Source organism: Oncorhynchus kisutch, linkage group LG24 (genome assembly GCF_002021735.2).
Source record: "Oncorhynchus kisutch isolate 150728-3 linkage group LG24, Okis_V2, whole genome shotgun sequence".
Taxonomy (NCBI): domain Eukaryota; kingdom Metazoa; phylum Chordata; class Actinopteri; order Salmoniformes; family Salmonidae; genus Oncorhynchus; species Oncorhynchus kisutch.
Window position 1 is genome coordinate 46,032,753 of NC_034197.2, and position 21,200 is coordinate 46,053,952.

General features: G+C 48.5%; 1 protein-coding gene across 2 annotated transcripts in view; it reads left to right on the forward strand.

The window, feature by feature from the left end:
- LOC109869655 (constitutive coactivator of PPAR-gamma-like protein 2) overlaps positions 1–21,200 on the forward strand; it is a 97,580-nt gene that overhangs the window by 39,192 nt on the left and 37,188 nt on the right. For both annotated transcript variants that reach the window (XM_031804449.1, XM_031804450.1), the window contains 4 exons: positions 5,957–6,128; positions 11,092–11,341; positions 11,937–12,051; positions 17,512–17,721. In XM_031804449.1, coding sequence (XP_031660309.1) covers positions 5,957–6,128; positions 11,092–11,341; positions 11,937–12,051; positions 17,512–17,721 — 747 coding nt within the window. The remainder of the gene's footprint in view (positions 1–5,956; positions 6,129–11,091; positions 11,342–11,936; positions 12,052–17,511; positions 17,722–21,200) is intronic.

The following is a 21,200-nucleotide window of genomic DNA, read 5'->3' on the forward strand; positions in this document are numbered from 1 at the left end:
TACTATACTGATTGAGTGTCCATATAGCGGTACCATTAGAAGGTACCATACTGATTGAGTGTCCATATAGCGGTACCATTAGAAGGTACCATACTGATTGAGTGTCCATATAGCGGTACCATTAGAAGGTACCATACTGATTGAGTGTCCATATAGCGGTACCATTAGAAGGTACCATACTGATTGAGTGTCCATATAGCGGTACCATTAGAAGGTACCATACTGATTGAGTGTCCATATAGCGGTACCATTAGAAGGTACCATACTGATTGAGTGTCCATATAGCGGTACCATACTGATTGAGTGTCCATATAGCGGTACCATTAGGAGGTACCATACTGATTGAGTGTCCATATAGCGGTACCATTAGAAGGTACCATACTGATTGAGTGTCCATATAGCGGTACCATTAGAAGGTACCATACTGATTGAGTGTCCATATAGCGGTACCATTAGAAGGTACCATACTGATTGAGTGTCCATATAGCGGTACCATTAGAAGGTACCATACTGATTGAGTGTCCATATAGCGGTACCATTAGAAGGTACCATACTGATTGAGTGTCCATATAGCGGTACCATTAGAAGGTACCATACTGATTGAGTGTCCATATAGCGGTACCATTAGAAGGTACCATACTGATTGAGTGTCCATATAGCGGTACCATTAGAAGGTACCATACTGATTGAATGTCCATATAGCGGTACCATTAGAAGGTACCATACTGATTGAGTGTCCATATAGCGGTACCATTAGAAGGTACCATACTGATTGAGTGTCCATATAGCGGTACCATTAGAAGGTACCATACTGATTGAGTGTCCATATAGCGGTACCATTAGAAGGTACCATACTGATTGAGTGTCCATATAACGGTACCATTAGAAGGTACCATACTGATTGAGTGTCCATATAGCGGTACCATACTGATTGAGTGTCCATATAGCGGTACCATTAGAAGGTACCATACTGATTGAGTGTCCATATAGCGGTACCATACTGATTGAGTGTCCATATAGCGGTACCATTAGAAGGTACCATACTGATTGAGTGTCCATATAGCGGTACCATTAGAAGGTACCATACTGATTGAGTGTCCATATAGCGGTACCATTAGAAGGTACCATACTGATTGAGTGTCCATATAGCGGTACCATTAGAAGGTACCATACTGATTGAGTGTCCATATAGCGGTACCATTAGAAGGTACCATACTGATTGAGTGTCCATATAGCGGTACCATTAGAAGGTACCATACTGATTGAGTGTCCATATAGCGGTACCATTAGAAGGTACCATACTGATTGAGTGTCCATATAGCGGTACCATTTGCACTGCTACTGAGTAAAGCTCCAATTGTTCTCCACTATTCCACCCGCTAAATGCTCCCCCCATCCCAATTTGGGTTGTCATCCCAGTGACTGGCAGACCACCCCTGTCCAGCTGGATCCCAGGTCGTCCCAGTGACTGGCAGACCACCCCTGTCCAGCTGGATCCCAGGTCCTCCCAGTGACTGGCAGACCACCCCTGTCCAGCTGGATCCCAAGTCGTCCCAGTGACTGGCAGACCACCCCTGTCCACCTGCATCCCAGGTCGTCCCAGTGACTGGCTGTCCACCTGGATCCCAGGGACTCTGAGAGATCGGGCCCCATCCTTTAAAAAGAGCCCACAGTGCCACCCACAGAACAGAAGCATATTAATTGCCAAAAGCGTTTCCAACCCCCTCACCTCGATTGTATTGTATACAGTTTTTTTCAGGCTCTGACCACGTTTACCTTTGCCTTGGCTGCATATACGCTACTTATACTTGGCCTATAAAACAGGAGGACTTCTCCTTAATGCGAGGGTCGACCTCAAGTAGTTTGCATGCCCAGAGAGACCAGGGCAACCTGCCGTTAGCTCGTTTTGGGGGCAGGCTACTGTTGGGGGTCCCGGCTTAGAGGACAGAGCCTGGCTGAGACAGAAGGATGAGGGAGGGAGCTAGTGGACGGGTTAAAGCTGGGCTGAATGACCAGAGGTAGATTGCTGTAGTAACCGAGACTCCCGTGGAGGAGGTGAGTACCGGGTCTGTGGGGAAAGGTAAGCATGCTGGCGGGCCTGAGGAGGAGGTGAGTACCGGGTCTGTGGGGAAAGGTAAGCATGCTGGCGGGGCCTGAGGGAGCAAAACAGAAGATGGGGGAGAAGAAAAGTGGCAAAAAGAGTGAAATATTCTGTAATTGGGGAGGAAGCCCTGATCAGGGGAGACGTACGGGGGGGGCGAGGTGGTACTGTGTCATTGACTTTACTAAAGACATGAATACTGAGGAGCTGCATTTGGGCTCAGCAGGGTTGTTGAACGATGTTCTGAATCAGTTCTGTCTAGGTGACACATGGAGAACTAAGTATCCTACCTCAAAGCCGTATACGTGGGTGAAGGTGGTTGTGGGTAGGGTGAGCGCAGCTCGTTTGGATCATATCTATACAGAAGAATGAGAGCAATAGGCTAGTGAGGGCCTCCATTCTCCTTTGGGTTTTCAGACCATCCTGTTTCCATGGCACAGTTCTGTTTTACCAGGGCCCTGGGAGACTTCCTATTGGCTCAGCTCTGTTTCACCAGGGCCACGGGAGACTTCCTATTGGCTCAGCTCTGTTGACTTCCCATTGTCTCAGCTCTGTTTCACCAGGGCCACGGGAGACTTCCTATTGGCTCAGCTCTGTTTCACCAGGCCACGGGAGTCTTCCTAATGGCTCAGCTCTGTTTCACCAGGGCCCTGGGAGACTTCCTATTGGCTCAGCTCTGTTTCACCAGGGCCCTGGGAGACTTCCTATTGGCTCAGCTCTGTTTCACCAGGGCCCTGGGAGACTTCCTATTGGCTCAGCTCTGTTTCACCAGGGCCCTGGGAGGCTTCATATTGGCTCAGTTCTGTTTCACCGGGGCCCTGGGAGACTTCCTATTGGCTCAGCTCTGTTTCACCAGGGCCCTGGGAGACTTCCTATTGGAAATTCAACATAAATCCAGATGCCACGTTTTGCTCCCAGGGCTTTTGGGAGAGGTGGGAGCAGCTGAAAGGGGAGTTTGAGTCTCTAAATCGGTGGGATCTAGGGAAAGCCCAGATTCAGGTTTTCTGTCAGCAGTATACAGTCCAGGAGAGTACCGGGTCTGTGGGGAACGGTGGGGTGGGGCTGCAAGATAATCTATCTGAACTACGCAGGGACCTAGAGGAGACGGTAACTGCAGTTATGGGGAGATGAGGGAGTCTGATGGGTGTCATCTGGAGGTGGCTGCTCTCCCTAGTGTCATCTGGAGGTGGCTCCTCTCCCTAGTGTCATCTGGAGGTTGCTCCTCTCCCTAGTGTCATCTGGAGGTGGCTCCTCTCCCTAGTGTCATCTGGAGGTGGCCCCTCTCCCTAGTGTCATCTGGAGGTGGCTCCTCTCCCTAGTGTCATCTGGAGGTGGCTCCTCTCCCTAGTGTCATCTGGAGGTGGCTCCTCTCCCTAGTGTCATCTGGAGGTGGCTCCTCTCCCTAGTGTCATCTGGAGGTGGCTCCTCTCCCTAGTGTCATCTGGAGGTGGCTCCTCTCCCTAGTGTCATCTGGAGGTGGCTCCTCTCCCTAGTGTCATCTGGAGGTGGCTCCTCTCCCTAGTGTCATCTGGAGGTGGCTCCTCTCCCTAGTGTCATCTGGAGGTGGCTCCTCTCCCTAGTGTCATCTGGAGGTGGCTCGTCTCCCTAGTGTCATCTGGAGGTGGCTCCTCTCCCTAGTGTCGTCTGGAGGTGGCTCCTCTCCCTAGTGTCATCTGGAGGTGGCTCGTCTCCCTAGTGTCATCTGGAGGTGGCTCCTCTCCCTAGTGTCGTCTGGAGGTGGCTCCTCTCCCTAGTGTCATCTGGAGGTGGCTCGTCTCCCTAGTGTCATCTGGAGGTGGCTCGTCTCCCTAGTGTCATCTGGAGGTGGCTCCTCTCCCTAGTGTCATCTGGAGGTGGCTCCTCTCCCTAGTGTCATCTGGAGGTGCTGTAAGTTTTAATGTATTAGCCGCCAACTTACGTTACTTAGGTAGCTAGCTAACATACCGGTACATACTGCTGTAATGATATGCTATGTGGTTCATAAGGACAGCGTAGCTAACTAACATACCGGTACATACTGCTTTAATGATATGCTGTACTGTTCGTAAGAATAGCGTAGCTAACAAATTGTCAGCCAATATAATGTTTAACTTAACTTACTTGAAAGGTAATTACTTTATTATGTTGCTCAACACTGTGTTATCATTTGTGATAATTAGTTAAAGCAATGAATTTCTATCTGCTCTCGTCGGACTTCGGCTGCATATTTTCCTCAATTTTCTTCAAATCTGAAAATGTTCTGAAGCCACGTCCAGTTTAGAAATCGTTGCATCATGGGCCCTAAATCACGGAAATAGTGTCCACTGCTTGTATACTTCGTATTTTGGTGAATGTAGTACAACATCCTGGAACCTTTTGGATACTATGTCCATACTATGACCAATAAGCATTCTACTTACTCAATTTACATCACAAATAGTGAGGTTAGTATGAGTATTCAAACACAGCTTCTTATGACAGACAACTAATTTACCATCTCCTTTACCTGCACTAGCTCTCTCCTCATGGTGGCCTTTACCTCCTCCAGAGCTGTGGTAGGCTCTCTCCTCATGGTGGCCTTTACCTCCTCCAGAGCTGTGGTAAGGCTCTCTCCTCATGGTGGCCTTTACCTCTTCCAGAGCTGTGGTAAGACTCTCTCCTCATGGTGGTCTTTACCTCCTCCAGAGCTGTGGTAAGACTCTTTCTCAGCTCCTGGACAGAGTTCTTCAACTGGGTCCTGCGCTGGTTGATCTGGTCCTGTAGAAGTGTCTGGGCTGGTGGTGGTGTAGCTGGGGGGCTGCTCCTTCAGCTCAGTAACCCATACCTCTAACAGAGCCAGCCTGTCTTTCAGCAGTCTGGAGGTGGTGTAGCTGGGGGCTGCTCCTTCAGCTCAGTAACCCATACCTCTCACAGAGCCAGCCTGTCTTTCAGCAGTCTGGAGGTGGTGTAGCTGGGGGCTGCTCCTTCAGCTCAGTAACCCATACCTCTCACAGAGCCAGCCTGTCTTTCAGCAGTCTGGAGGTGGTGTAGCTGGGGGCTGCTCCTTCAGCTCAGTAACCCATACCTCTAACAGAGCCAGCCTGTCTTTCAGCAGTCTGGAGGTGGTGTAGCTGGGGGCTGCTCCTTCAGCTCAGTAACCCATACCTCTAACAGGCTGATGGTGGTGTGGTCTTTGCTCTGGTGGTCGTAGGCAGGCAGGGGAGAGGATGGTCCTGTTGAGTTTATCTGGGCCTGAGCTCCTGTTGTTGGAGAGCCTGAGGTAAGGGGAAGTCCTGCACAGAAGAGCTGAGTGCAGCCTCACTGCCCTGGGCCATGACAGCGTCCGTTCCGGTACACGTTTACCGGCAGAAACTTGCTTTCCTTTTCCATGTCCTCAAAATTTGCCTTCCCTGGCAGAGGCCTTTCTTTGTATGGCTGAAATGCCTGGTTACAGCTGTATGCCAGGCAGTAGTGTGGTCTGTAAAATAACAGGTTCGTAACAGTCTGTAGAAGGTTTCCGGGTTCTCCCTCCACAATTCTGTGTTTCAAATGGATTCTTCCCTTCTCTGATTTTATTTCTGCTGGAAATGTTAAAAAAGGGAAGTCTTTCTCTGCTGGTACTGTAGCGCTGCCTCAGTGGCCATGTTGCTCTGGTTACCACCAGGTAACAGTTGGCGCTAGCCAGTAAACTAGCTAACAATTTAACATTTGGCTAGCTAGCACGATTAAGATTGGCAGTGTGAGTTAAAAGACTAATCGTTTTCTCCTGTGTACAATTTAATTACCTATATATTTTTTGCTAATTTAATCTTGTAACTTTCTGGTTGTTAAGAGTGAGATGAACAAGTCAGGAGATGTTCGTCTGCATGACTGCGTCTTTCTTTCTCTCTCTCTCAGGGAGAGATGAAGATGGCGGTGTGTATAGAAGATGATTGTAACAGTGAACTGCCTCCAGCCTCTCTGCTGTTCAGAGCAGCCAGACAGTACAGCTATGGGGTCCTCTTCAGCCTAGCCGAAACACACCGACACCTCGAGAGACTCGCCATGCGCAACAGAGGACCCCTCGAAGGTGAGGGAAGGAGGAAGGGGAAAGAGTTGGGCTAGTGAAAGATGAATGATTTTAATTCCAATTGAAGCATTAGGTTTTTAATTGTCTGCTTTGTCTAGCCAGGTCACCTGTCTGCTTTGTCTAGTCCTGTCACCTGTCTGCTTTGTCTAGTCCGGTCACCTGTCTGCTTTGTCTAGTCCGGTCACCTGTCTGCTTTGTCTAGCCCGGTCACCTGTCTGCTTTGTCTAGTCCGGTCACCTGTCTGCTTTGTCTAGCCCGGTCACCTGTCTGCTTTGTCTAGTCCGGTCACCTGTCTGCTTTGTCTAGTCCGGTCATCTGTCTGCTTTGTCTGGCCACCTGTCTGCTTTGTCTAGTTCGGTCACATGTCTGCTTTGTCTGGTCTGCTTTGTCTAGTCTGGTCTGCTTTGTCTAGTCCGGGTACCTGTCTGCTTTGTCTAGTCCGGTCACCTGTCTGCTTTGTCTAGCCTGGTCTGCTTTGTCTAGCCCGTTCACCTGTCTGCATTGTCTAGCCCAGTCACCGGTCTGCTTTGTCTAGCCCAGTCAGCCTGTTCTGCTTTGTCTAGCCCAGTCAGCCTGGTCTGCTTTGTCTATCCCAGTCAGCCTGGTCTGCTTTGTCTAGCCTGGTCTGCTTTGTCTAGCCTGGTCTGCTTTGTCTAGCCCGGGCACATGTCTGCTTTGTCTAGTCCGGGCACATGTCTGCTTTGTCTAGTCCGGGCACATGTCTGCTTTGTCTAGTCCGGGCACATGTCTGCTTTGTCTAGTCCGGGCACATGTCTGCTTTGTCTAGTCCGGGCACATGTCTGCTTTGTCTAGTCCGGGCACCTGTCTGCTTTGTCTAGCCCGGTCACCTGTCTGCTTTGTCTAGTCCGGGCACCTGTCTGCTTTGTCTAGCCCAGTCAGCCTGGTCTGCTTTGTCTAGTCCGGTCACCTGTCTGCTCTGTCTAGTCCGTTCACCTGTCTGCTTTGTCTAGCCAGGTCACCTGTCTGCTTTGTCTAGCCTGGTCTGCTTTGTCTAGTCCGGTCACCTGTCTGCTTTGTCTAGCCCGGTCACCTGTCTGCTTTGTCTAGTCCGGTCACCTGTCTGCTTTGTCTAGTCCGGTCATCTGTCTGCTTTGTCTAGTCCGGTCACCTGTCTGCTTTGATCTAGTCCGGTCACATGTCTGCTTTGTCTAGTCTGGTCTGCTTTGTCTAGTCTGGTCTGCTTTGTCTAGTCCGGTCACCTGTCTGCTTTGTCTAGTCCGGTCACCTGTCTGCTTTGTCTAGCCTGGTCTGCTTTGTCTAGCCCGTTCACCTGTCTGCATTGTCTAGCCCAGTCACCGGTCTGCTTTGTCTAGCCCAGTCAGCCTGTTCTGCTTTGTCTAGCCCAGTCAGCCTGGTCTGCTTTGTCTAGCCCAGACAGCCTGGTCTGCTTTGTCTAGCCCAGTCAGCCTGGTCTGCTTTGTCTAGCCTGGTCTGCTTTGTCTAGCCTGGTCTGCTTTGTCTAGCCCGGGCACCTGTCTGCTTTGTCTAGCCCGGGCACATGTCTGCTTTGTCTAGTCCGGGCACATGTCTGCTTTGTCTAGTCCGGGCACATGTCTGCTTTGTCTAGTCCGGGCACCTGTCTGCTTTGTCTAGCCCGGGCACATGTCTGCTTTGTCTAGTCCGGGCACCTGTCTGCTTTGTCTAGCCCAGTCAGCCTGGTCTGCTTTGTCTAGTCCGGTCACCTGTCTGCTCTGTCTAGTCCGTTCACCTGTCTGCTTTGTCTAGCCAGGTCACCTGTCTGCTTTGTCTAGCCTGGTCTGCTTTGTCTAGTCCAGTCACCGGTCTGCTTTGTCTAGCCCAGTCACCGGTCTGCTTTGTCTAGCCCAGTCACCGGTCTGCTTTGTCTAGCCCAGTCCCCGCTCTGCTTTGTCTAGCCCAGTCAGCCTGGTCTGCTTTGTCTAGCCCAGTCCCCGCTCTGCTTTGTCTAGCCCAGTCAGCCTGGTCTGCTTTGTCTAGCCCAGTCAGCCTGGTCTGCTTTGTCTAGCCCGGACAGCCTGGTCTGCTTTGTCTAGCCCGGACAGCTGTCTGCTTTGTCTAGCCTGGTCTGCTTTGTCTAGCCTGGTCTGCTTTGTCTAGCCCGGGCACCTGTCTGCTTTGTCTAGCCCAGTCAGCCTGGTCTGCTTTGTCTAGCCCAGTCAGCCTGGTCTGCTTTGTTTAGCCCGGTCACCTGTCTGCTTTGTCTAGCCAGGTCACCTGTCTGCTTTGTCTAGCCAGGTCACCTGTCTGCTTTGTCTAGCCCGGTCACCTGTCTGCTCTGTCTAGTCCGGTCACCTGTCTGCTTTGTCTAGCCAGGTCACCTGTCTGCTTTGTCTAGCCTGGTCTGCTTTGTCTAGTCCAGTCACCGGCCTGCTTTGTCTAGTCCAGTCACCGGTCTGCTTTGTCTAGCCCAGTTAGCCTGGTCTGCTTTGTCTATCCCAGTCAGCCTGGTCTGCTTTGTCTAGCCCAGTCAGCTCTGTCTAGTCCGCTCACCTGTCTGCTCTGTCTAGCCAGGTCACCTGTCTGCTCTGTCTAGCCCGCTCACCTGTCTGCTCTGTCTAGCCAGGTCACCTGTCTGCTTTGTCTAGTCCGGTCACCTGTCTGCTTTGTCTAGCCCGGTCACCTGTCTGCTCTGTCTAGCCCGCTCACCTGTCTGCTCTGTCTAGCCAGGTCACCTGTCTGCTCTGTCTAGTCCGGTCACCTGTCTGCTTTGTCTAGCCTGGTCTGCTTTGTCTAGCCCGGTCACCTGTCTGCTCTGTCTAGCCAGGTCACCTGTCTGCTCTGTCTAGCCCGGTCACCTGTCTGCTCTGTCTAGCCCGGTCACCTGTCTGCTTTGTCTAGCCTGGTCTGCTTTGTCTAGCCCGGTCACCTGTCTGCTCTGTCTAGCCCGCTCACCTGTCTGCTCTGTCTAGCCAGGTCACCTGTCTGCTCTGTCTAGTCCGGTCACCTGTCTGCTTTGTCTAGCCTGGTCTGCTTTGTCTAGCCCAGTCACCTGTCTGCTCTGTCTAGCCAGGTCACCTGTCTGCTCTGTCTAGTCCGGTCACCTGTCTGCTTTGTCTAGCCTGGCCTGCTTTGTCTAGCCCGGTCACCTGTCTGCTCTGTCTAGCCAGGTCACCTGTCTGCTCTGTCTAGCCCGCTCACCTGTCTGCTCTGTCTAGCCAGGTCACCTGTCTGCTCTGTCTAGTCCGGTCACCTGTCTGCTTTGTCTAGCCTGGTCTGCTTTGTCTAGCCCGGTCACCTGTCTGCTCTGTCTAGCCAGGTCACCTGTCTGCTCTGTCTAGCCCGGTCACCTGTCTGCTCTGTCTAGCCCGGTCACCTGTCTGCTTTGTCTAGCCTGGTCTGCTTTGTCTAGCCCGGTCACCTGTCTGCTCTGTCTAGCCCGCTCACCTGTCTGCTCTGTCTAGCCAGGTCACCTGTCTGCTTTGTCTAGTCCGGTCACCTGTCTGCTCTGTCTAGCCAGGTCACCTGTCTGCTCTGTCTAGTCCGGTCACCTGTCTGCTTTGTCTAGCCTGGTCTGCTTTGTCTAGCCCGGTCACCTGTCTGCTCTGTCTAGCCAGGTCACCTGTCTGCTCTGTCTAGCCCGGTCACCTGTCTGCTCTGTCTAGCCCGGTCACCTGTCTGCTCTGTCTAGCCCGGTCACCTGTCTGCTTTGTCTAGCCTGGTCTGCTTTGTCTAGCCCGGTCACCTGTCTGCTCTGTCTAGCCCGCTCACCTGTCTGCTCTGTCTAGCCAGGTCACCTGTCTGCTCTGTCTAGCCCGCTCACCTGTCTGCTCTGTCTAGCCAGGTCACCTGTCTGCTTCGTCTAGCCTGGTCTGCTTTGTCTAGCCCGGTCACCTGTCTGCTCTGTCTAGCCAGGTCACCTGTCTGCTCTGTCTAGCCCGGTCACCTGTCCGCTTTGTCTAGCCCAGTCAGCTCTGTCTAGTCCGGTCACCTGTCTGCTTTGTCTAGCCCCGTCACCTGTCTGCTTTGTCTAGCCCCGTCACCTGTCTGCTCTGTCTAGCCCGCTCACCTGTCTGCTCTGTCTAGCCAGGTCACCTGTCTGCTCTGTCTAGTCCGGTCACCTGTCTGCTTTGTCTAGTCTGGTCTGCTTTGTCTAGCCCGGTCACCTGTCTGCTCTGTCTAGCCAGGTCACCTGTCTGCTCTGTCTAGCCAGGTCACCTGTCTGCTCTGTCTAGCCCGGTCACCTGTCCGCTTTGTCTAGCCCAGTCAGCTCTGTCTAGTCCGGTCACCTGTCTGCTCTGTCTAGCCAGGTCACCTGTCTGCTCTGTCTAGCCCGGTCACCTATCCGCTTTGTCTAGCCCAGTCAGCTCTGTCTAGTCCGGTCACCTGTCTGCTCTGTCTAGCCCGGTCACCTGTCCGCTTTGTCTAGCCCAGTCAGCTCTGTCTAGTCCGGTCACCTGTCTGCTTTGTCTAGCCCCGTCACCTGTCTGCTTTGTCTAGCCCGGTCACCTGTCTGCTTTGTCTTGCCCGGTCACCTGTCTGCTCTGTCTAGCCCGGTCACCTGTCTGCTCTGTCTAGCCCGGTCACCAGTCAGCTCTGTCTAGTCCGGTCACCTGTCTGCTTTGTCTAGCCCGGTCACCAGTCTGCTTTGTCTAGCCCGGTCACCAGTCTGCTTTGTCTAGCCCGGTCACCAGTCTGCTTTGTCTAGCCCGGTCACCAGTCTGCTTTGTCTAGTCTGGTCTGCTTTGTCTAGTCTGGTCAGCTGTCTGCTTTGTCTAGCCTGGTCTGCTTTGTCTAGTCCAGTCACCTGTCTGCTTTGTCTAGTCCAGTCACCTGTCTGCTTTGTCTAGTCCAGTCACCGGTCTGCTTTGTCTAGTCCAGTCACCTGTCTGCTTTGTCTAGTCCAGTCACCTGTCTGCTTTGTATAGTCCAGGCACCTGTCTGCTTTGCGGCACAGCTCATTTGTTTATCTTGTTGGTTAGGTTGTTATTGTAAAAGAGAATGTGTTCTTCCCATCGTCCTCCAGTTCCTCCAGTGATAGTGAAGGAGTGGTCCAGTGGGAAGTCGAAGTCGGCCCTGACCCCGGAGCTGGTTCCAGCGCTGTGCTTCAGAGAGTGGACCTGTCCTAACCTGCGGAGGCTGTGGCTTGGTAGAGCCAGTGAAGATCGCTCCCGGAGGACCAGAGCTTTCCTAGCCTGTCTGCGCTCTGACTGTCCTGCCTTACTCAACCCTGCTCAGGTCCCACAACACCTTCTGCTCATGTGCTGCGTGCTCAGGTGAGACTGGAAGGGTGTGAGAGGTGTGTGTGTCTGTGTACCACGTGTGTATGCTGCGTGCTCAGGTGAGACTGGAAGGGTGTGAGAGGTGTGTGTGTGTGTCTGTGTACCACGTTTGTGTGCTGCGTGCTCAGGGGAGACTGGAAGGGTGTGAGAGGTGTGTGTGTGTCTGTGTACCACGTGTGTGTGCTGCGTGCTCAGGTGAGACTGGAAGGGTGTGAGAGGTGTGTGTGTCTGTGTACCACGTGTGTGCTGCGTGCTCAGGTGAGGCTGTGTCTTTCTGTACAGGTATATGATTCAGTGGCCAGGTGGTAGGATTCCACAGAGACGTGTTAGATGTGTGTGTGATGTTAACAGGTGTGTGTGATGTTAACAGGTGTGTGTGATGTTAACAGGTGTGTGTGATGTTAACAGGTGTGTGTGATGTTAACAAATGTGTGTGATGTTAACAGGTGTGTGTGATGTTAACAGGTGTGTGTGATGTTAACAGGTGTGTGTGATGTTAACAGGTGTGTGTGTGTGTGTGTGTGTGTGTGTGTGTGTGTGTGTGTGTGTGTGTGTGTGTGTGTGTGTGTGTGTGTGTGTGTGTTAACAGGTATATGATGCAGTGGCCAGGTGGTGGTATTCTACAGAGACATGAGTTAGATGCCTTCCTGGCCCAGGCAGTCTCTAACCAGCTCTACGAACCAGACCAGCTACAGGAACTGAAGGTACAACACCCATATTACCTTACCATACCATTTCCATGGTGACGACACCGTGATGTGGCAGACGATGTAAAGCCTGTTTCAACTTGACTGGCACCACGCAAATCAAGTCAAATCACATGTTATTTGTCACATGCCCCAAATACAACGGTGTAGTTGGTCAGCCCATGTTCACAGTACACCTCCTGGTAATCCGTCTGGCCCTGCGGCCTTGTGAATGTTGACCTGTTTAAAGGTCTTACTCACATCGGCTGCGGAGAGCGTGATCACACAGTCATCCGGAACAGCTGGTGCTCTCATGCATGTTTCAGTGTTATTTGCCTCGAAGCGAGCATAGAAGTAGTTTAGCTCGTCTGGTAGGCTTGTGTCACTGGGCAGCTCTCGGCTGTGCTTCCCTTTGTAGTCTGTAATGGTTTGCAAGCCCTGCCACTTCCGACGAGCGTCTGTGTTTTGTTTGATTCGAGTCCTGTATTGACACTTTGCCTGTTTGATTGCTCATCGGAGGTCATAGCGGGATTTCTTATAAGCTTCCGGGTTAGAGTCCCGCTCCTTGAACGCAGCAGTTCTAGCCTTTAGCTCAGTGCGGATGTTGCCTGTAATCCATGGCTTCTGGTTGGGGTATGCACATACAGTCACTGTGGGGACGACGTCATCAACGCACTTATTGAGAAAACCAATGACTGATGTGGTGTACCCCTTAATGTCACATGAGGAATCCCGGAACATATTCCAGGCTGTGCATATTCCAAACTGGCTCTCATGAGGAGCTCCACAGGAAAGGAAGACCCAGTTATCTCTGCTGCAGAGGATAATGTCATTAGAGTTAACAGCCTCAGATTGCAGACCAAATAAATGCTTCACAGAGTTCAAGTAACAGACACATCTCAACATCAACTGCTCAGAGGAGACTGCGTGAATCAGGCCTTCATGGTTGAATTGCTGCAAAGAAACCACTACTAAAGGACACCAATGGACATTAGACCAGTGGAAATCTGTCCTTTGGTCTGATGAGTCAACATTTTTGATCTTTGGTTCAATCCGCCATGTTTTTGTGAGATGCAGAGTAGGTGAATGGGTGATATCCGAATGTGTGGTTCCCACCTTGAAGCATGGAGGAGGAGGTGCGATGGTGTGGGGTTACTTTGCTTTGCTGGTGGCATTGTCAGTGATTTATTTAGAATTCAAGGCACACTTAACCAGCATGGCTACCACAGCATTTTGCAGCGATACGCCATCCCATCTGGTTTGCGCTTAGTGGGACTATCACAGGACAATGACCCAAAACACACCTCCAGGCTGTGTACGGCCTATTTGATCAAGGAGAGTGATGGAGTGCTGCATCAGATGACCTGGCCTCCACAATCACCCGATCTGAACCCAATTGAGATGGTTTGGGATGAGTTGGAAGCATAGTGAAGGAATAGCAGCCAACAAGTGCTCAGCATATGTGGGAACTTCTTCAAGACTGTTGGAAAAGCATTCCAGGTGAAGCTGGTTGAGAGAATGCCAAGTGTGTGCAAAGCTGTCAAGGCAAAGAGTGGCTACTTTGAAGAATCTCAAATATATTTTGTCTTGTTTAACACTTTTTTGGTTACTACATGATTCCATGTGTGTTATTTCATAGTTTTGATGTCTTCACTATTATTCTACAATGTAGAAAATAGTCAAAATAAAGTTCTAATGTTTCTAGATCTGATAGAGTTGATATAGGAGAGGATGTGGTTGTATACTGAACAAAAAATATAAACGCAACATGCAACAATTTCAAAGATTTTACTGAGTTTACTTATTTTTTTTATTTCACCTTTATTTAACCAGGTAGGCTAGTTGAGAACACCTTTATTTAACCTGGTAGGCTAGTTGAGAACACCTTTATTTAACCAGGTAGGCTAGTTGAGAACACCTTTATTTAACCTGGTAGGCTAGTTGAGAACACCTTTATTTAACCTGGTAGGCTAGTTGAGAACACCTTTATTTAACCTGGTAGGCTAGTTGAGAACACCTTTATTTAACCAGGTAGGCTAGTTGAGAACACCTTTATTTAACCAGGTAGGCTAGTTGAGAACACCTTTATTTAACCTGGTAGGCTAGTTGAGAACAAGTTCTCATTTACAACTGCGACCTGGCCAATATAAAGCAAAGCAGTGCGACAAAAACCACAGCACAGAGTTACACATAAACAAACATACAGTCAATAACACAATAGAAAAATATATATACAGTGTGTGCAAATGAGGTAAGATAAGGGAGGTAAGGCAATAAATAGGCCATAGTGGCAAAATAATTAAAATTTTGCATTAACACTGGAGTGATGTGCAGATTATGTGAAAGTAGAGAGATTGGGGGTGGGGGTGGGTGTTGCTATGGTGACCAGTGAGCTGAGATAAGGCGGGGCTTTACCTAGCAAAGACTTATAGATGACCTGGAGCCAGTGGGTTTGGCGACGAGTATGAAGCGAGGGCCAGCCAACGAGAGCGTACAGGTCGCACTGGTGGGTAGTATATCTGGCTTTGGTAACAAAACAGATGGCACTGTGATAGACTGCATCCAATTTGCTGAGTAGAATGTTGGAGGCTATTTTGTAAATGACATCGCCGAAGTCGAGGATCGGTAGGATAGTCCGTTTTACGATGGTATGTTTAGCAGCATGAGTGAAGGAGGCTTTGTTGCGAAATAGGAAGCCGATTCTAGATTTAATTTTGGATTAGAGATGCTTAACACAGTGTCCAAAGAAGGGCCAGAAGTATACAGAATGGTGTCGTCTGCATAGAGGTGGATCATAGAATCACCAGCAGTAAGAGCGACATCATTGATGTATACAGAGAAAAGAGTCGGCCCGAGAATTGAACCCTGTGGCACCCCCATAGAGACTGTCAGAGGTCCGGACAACACACCCTCCGACTTGACACACTGAACTCTATCTGAGAAGTTACATCTGGATTACATCTTCAAACTAAGGGCAATGGTGATATCCTGACAGGGAGACGTGTCCATCATGGATGATGATGTATACAGGTAAGATAGTCTAGCTATAGCTAGCTAAATTTTCAGATATTATGTTTCTAATTTGGGCAGAAAGTGGTTTCATTTCAAGCTAAAGTGTACTGTTAGCTAGCTAGCTAACGTTAGCTGGCTGGCTCCCTTACTGACTGTATTATTCGTATCCCAGAACTGTTTTCTGTTCTAGTTAGAGCCTAATGTTAGCTAGCTAACATTGCACCTGGTTGGTTAGCACCCAGCACTGTGGCATTGTTGGCACTGTGTTTATTGTTGTTTAACTAGCTAACGTTAGCTGTCTGTCTCGCTAGCTAACGTTAGCTGGCTGGCTCGTTAGCTGGCTGGCTCGTTAGCTGGCTGGCTCGTTAGCTAACGTTAGCTGGCTGGCTCGTTAGCTAACATTACGTGACGTGTGTACAACACCTGTTGAATATGGCCGGTGTCAGTAAACGTCTGAAAAAAAAGCATAATGTAATTGTAGCCAGCAGAGCTGGTTAGGCTGTTTTCATGTTATCCAGAGGTAAACAAATCATCGGCCAGAGCGTCAAGTTTGCGTGCACTCCAAGAGTGAAACGAGTTGGGTGGGGCTAAAGCTTAAGAGGGTGTAAACTATGCTGAATGGGTGTAGATAAAGAAGAGCTCTTCACTAGATACCCAAACATTCAAAGGCAAAAGGAGTTTACAAGTTGTTCAACTTTCAAAGCAGAATTACTTTCCCATTGTTCCTCAACTGTAGTGTATGATTTACCATTTTGTAGCTCCGAGTCTCTACTTTTATCCAGTGTAAAAACATAATTTCAAATGTTGCTACCGAATCCAGGTGGTGAGTCACATGTGTTTAGTGAGTCCGTCAGATCAGATGCAGTAGGGATGACCAAGGATTTTCTCTTTAAGTGGGTGAATTAGACCATTTTCCTGTCCTGCTAAGCATTCAAAATGTCTAATAAAAATCTACTCAAATCCCATTTTATTGGTCACATACGTGTTTAGCAGATGTTATTGCGGGTGTAGCGAGTACTTTTGGGTATCAGGGAAAATGTATACATTATTTATTTTATTATATTTTGGACCACAGTAAGGCTCTCTCTCCATTACCTATTGTTCCTGCAGTTGGGATTCAACATCTTCAAATCTATTCATAATTTATGTGCAGATAATCGGCAAAAAGCAGTAGTAGCCTACCAGTATGCTAATTAGGGAGCCAAATTAATATCTTTCTCAATGATGTGATTTGGTTCCATTTACCTAAAAGATCTATTCAAAAAGAGCATTTCATTCATGAACAACCCATCACTAGGCTACACTGGCAAGTACTTTAAAAGAATACTTTAAAGTACTACTTAAGTAGTTTTCTGGGGGGTATCTGTACTCTACTATTTATATTTTACTTTACTACATTGCTAAAGAAAAACAGCCTTCCCTCAAGTCCCACCCACAGTGATTGATTGACAGCTCTGAAACCCTACCAACTCTGACTCACTAACATCCTGCCCCCTCCTCTGACAATCCCACCCACAGAACATTGGTTTCCTTACCCTAAGTGTCCAAAGGAGCAGAGCCAATAAAATACCTATTTTGAGGAACAAATGTCATTGTGGCAATTCATATCTTGCAGTAAATCTAAATATGACTTCAATCTCAAGAGAAGACAGGAAAAAGGTTCTCTTAGAAAGTAGTGCTGATCATATAGGCTTAAATCATATCCAAAACAACTAACACACTGAATTCATACATACAAGTGTTGATCCCATGAGCTGAAATAAAACATCCCAGAAATGTTGTGCATACATTTGTTTACATCCCTGCCAGTGAGCATTTCTCCTTCGCCAAGATCATTCATCCACCTGACAGGTGTGGCATATCAAGAAGCTGGTTAAATGGCATGATCATCACACAGGTGCACCTTGTGCTGGGGGACAATAAAAAAAACACTCTAAAATGTGGCAGTTTTGTCACATAACACAATGCCACAGATGTCTCAAGTTTTAAGGAGCATGCAATTGGCATGCTGACTGCAGGAATGTCTCCCACAGCTGTTGTCAGATAATTTAATGTTAATTTCTCTACCATAAGCCATCTCTACAACGTCGTTTAAGAGAATTTGGCAGTACGTCCAACCGGCCTCACAACCGCAGACCACGTGTTACCACGCCAGCCCTGGATCGTCTGAGATCAGCCACCCGGAAAGCTGACGAAACTGCAGAGTAGTTCTGTCTGTAATAAAACCCTTTTTTGTTTGGAAAAACTCAGTCTGATTGGCTGGACCTGTCTCCCAGTGGGTGGGCATATGCCCTCCCAGGCCAATCCATGGCTGTGCCCCTGCCCAGTCATGTAAAATCCATAGATTAGGGCCTAATGAATGTATTTTTACTGATTTCCTTATGAACTGTAAACTCAGTAAAATAATTGAAATTGTTGCATGTATTTTTGTTCAGTGACTATATTTTATTGTGTGTATCTCTGTAGGTAGAGAAGGTAGACAGTCGGGGGATCCAGCTGGCGTCTCTCTTCATGGCGGGCGTGGACACTGCTCTGTTGGTCAATGACGTGTGTGGTCAGCCGTTACCATGGGAACACTGCTGCCCCTGGGGCTTCTTCGACGGGAAACTCTTCCAGACCAAACTGGCCCGCGCCGGCCGAGACCGACTGGCCCTGTTCGACATGTGTGAAGGACAGGTAGGTGTGTGTGACCCCTCTCTGGGTCGGCGGTTCGAGGTCGGGGAGCCGGACAGAAACATGGCAGCGTATAGGGCGTATAGGGCGTTCACTACGTGCTCTAGAATGCAGGGTAAAATGGGGCAATTCAAGAGGGTGCTACTAACTTAAACTTAAAACATTGTTTTCTTTGCCTTAAATAACATTAATTTGATTATGCTCTACAATATTATAACCTTAATATTCTTGTACTTAAGTGTTGACACTAGCTATTTTAAACCTTAATATTCTTGTACTTTTGAAACGCCCCCTAGTCAACACTTTTATGTCAATTTAAAGGAGATGACTCAGGAATACACCATGAAACCAGGAACAGGTCGCTTTTGCACATGGTAGATGTTGAAATTCAGTCTGTTAGCTTTGTAAATGATCGTTTAACGTTCAAAGTTAGCGCTGTTCTCCCCACTGAGCAGTGACAATTCTATTTTAGTGATAATGCCCGAGAAGCTGTGGTTTGGAGGATATAATGGTACGGTGTGTTTTGCCTCGGGCCGACAGACCGTGCCAATATATCCTCCAAACCACGTTATTGAGGCCATTATCACTTTTATACAACGGCTACCAGCATATTAAAATGATTAACATTCATTTATTCCTACTATTTCATCCTTTCCAGGGGAGATAGTCCTGAGGTTGCTACCCAAGCCGTCTAGGCGTTCGTTCCATTGCATTGTTTCCAGCCAAGGTTCACTGGTCATTTGTTTACTGGTGACAGACCTTTTCCCTCTTGCTACCTGACCTTTTTTCCTCTTGCTACCTGACCTTTTTCCTCTTGCTACCTGACCTTTCCCCCTTGCTACCTGACTTTTTTCCTCTTGCACTACACAGCAAACTAGCTACATTTAGTTGTTCCTGTTTATCTATGGACATTTCTTTGTGCAGTGTATACAGTGTACACTATACAGTGCATTTGGAAAGTATTCAGACCCCTTGACTTTTTTCACAATTTGTTACATTACAGCCTTATTCTAAAATTGATTCCCACTGCATCAATCTACACACAATACCCCATAATGACAAAGTAAAAACTGATTTTTAGAATTTTTTGCAAACGTATTAAAAATAAAAAACTGAAATCACATTTACACAAGTATTCAGGCCCTTTACTCAGTACTTTGAAGCACCTTTGGCAGCGATTACAGCCTCAAGTCTTCTTGGGTATGACGCTACAAGCTTGGCACACCTGTATTTGGGGAGTTTCTCCCATTCCTCTCTGCAGGTCCTCTCAAGCTAGGTCAGGTTGGATTGGGAGCGTCGCTGCACAGCTATTTTCAGGTCTCCAGAGATGTTCGATCGGGTTCAAGTCTGGATTCTGGCAGGGCCACTCAAAGACATGCAGAGACTTGTCCTGAAGCCACTCCTGCTTTGTCTTGGCTGTGTGTTTAGGGTCGTTGTCCTATTGGAAGGTGAACCTTCGCCCCAGTCTAAGGTCCTGCTCTGGAGCAGCTTTTCATCAAGGATCTCAATGTACTTTGCCTTCGTTCATCATTCCCATGATCCTGACTAGTCTCCCATTCCCTGCTGCTGAAAGACATCCCCACAGCATGATGCAGACACCACCACGTCCTCCAGACGTGACGCTTGGCATTCAGGCCAACGAGTTCAATCTTGGTTTCATCAGACCAGAGAATCTTGTTTCTCGTGGTCGGAGAGTCGTGACAGCGGGCTGTCATGTGCCTTTTACTGAGGAGTGGCTTCTGTCTGGCCACTCTACCATAAAGTCCTGATTGGTAGAGTGCTGCAGAGATGGTTGTCCTTCTGGAAGGTTCTCCCATCTCCACAGAGGAACTCTGGAGCTCTGTCAGAGTGACCATGTGGTTCTTGGTCACCTACCTGATGAAGGCCCTTCTCCCCCGATTGCTCAGTTTGGCCGAGTGGCCAGCTCTAAGAAAAGTATTGGTGGTTCCAAACTTCTTCCATTTAAGAATGAAGAAGGTCACTGTTCTTGGGGGCCTTCAATGCTGCAGACATTTTTTGGTACCCTTCCCCAGATCTGTGCCTCGACACAATCCTGTCTCGGAGCTCTATAGACAATTCATTCGCCCTCATGGCTTGGTTTTTGTTCTGACATGCACTGTCAACTGTGGGACCTTATATAGACAGGTGTGTGCCTTTCCAAATCATGTCCAATCAAGTTGTAGAAACATCTCAAGGATGATCAATGGAAACAGGATGCACCTGAGCTCAATTTCGAGTCTCATAGCAAAAGGTCTGAATACTTATGTAAATAAGGTGTTTCTGTTTTTATTTTTTATGAATTTGCACACAAGAAATGCCTGTTTTTGCTTAGTCATTCTGGGGTATTGTGTGTAGATTGAGGACATGTTTTTATTAAAGCCATTTTAGAGTAAGGCTGTAACGTAACAAAATGTGGAAGAAGTGAAGTGGTCTGAATACTTTCCGAAAACACTGTATCCATAAAAATTATTCTCATGCTGATTCATGATTTCGACTGGCTGAAAAACCTGTCTGTCTCGCTTAAAACGTTCATTAACTATGGTCAGTGCTATCCGGGATCCTTGGGATGTCCTTACCCTTGTTCTAACCATAACCCAAACCTTAACCATTTTAAATGTCAACTTCAGTGGTGTAGGGATGTACCAATTATCCCGGATAGCACGGACCCTTTAACTATGGAACAGTGGAGATCGAATTTCAATATTGAAACAGTGTTGCAAATGTCAGATAGACAGACTGCAAGAGTTATACAAATCTCCATTTATGAAAAACAAATTGGAGCTATAAGCAAGGGGAGATAATATCTAGATGTTTTTTTAAAGTGGAGATCAAGTTCATAAATTGCCTGGCTGGGCTGATGACAGTGAATTGCACTGTGAGATGGAACAGAGTAAATAGGCATTTCAATGTCATAGCCTTATTCTGGGGTAACTTGTGGAATAGACACTGGCTGGAACACGGTCTTAACCAATCAGCATCCAGGATTAGACCTACCTGTTGTATAGTGAGCAGCGTAGGGTTTAGTCCTACCTGTTGTATAGTGAACAGCGTAGGGTTTAGTCCTACCTGTTGTATAGTGAGCAGCGTAGGGTTTAGTCCTACCTGTTGTATAGTGAGCAGCGTAGGGTTTAGGTCTACCTGTTGTATAGTGAGCAGCGTAGGGTTTAGTCCTACCTGTTGTATAGTGAGCAGCGTAGTGTTTAGTCCTACCTGTTTAGTCCTACCTGTCTCTCTAAGCACTTCATGATGATGGAAGTGAGTGCTACAGGGCGGTAGTCGTTTAGTGGGAACTGCAGACTGGGATAAGGATTGATTGAATATGTCCGTAAACACACCAGCCAGCTGGTCTGCGCATGCTCTGTGGACGCGGCTGGGGATGCCGTCTGGGCCTGCAGACGGGAACCCCGTTCCGCTAGCGGAACCCCTCGCCAACAGCCAATGGAATTGCAGGGTGCCAAATACAAATCAACAGAAATCTCATA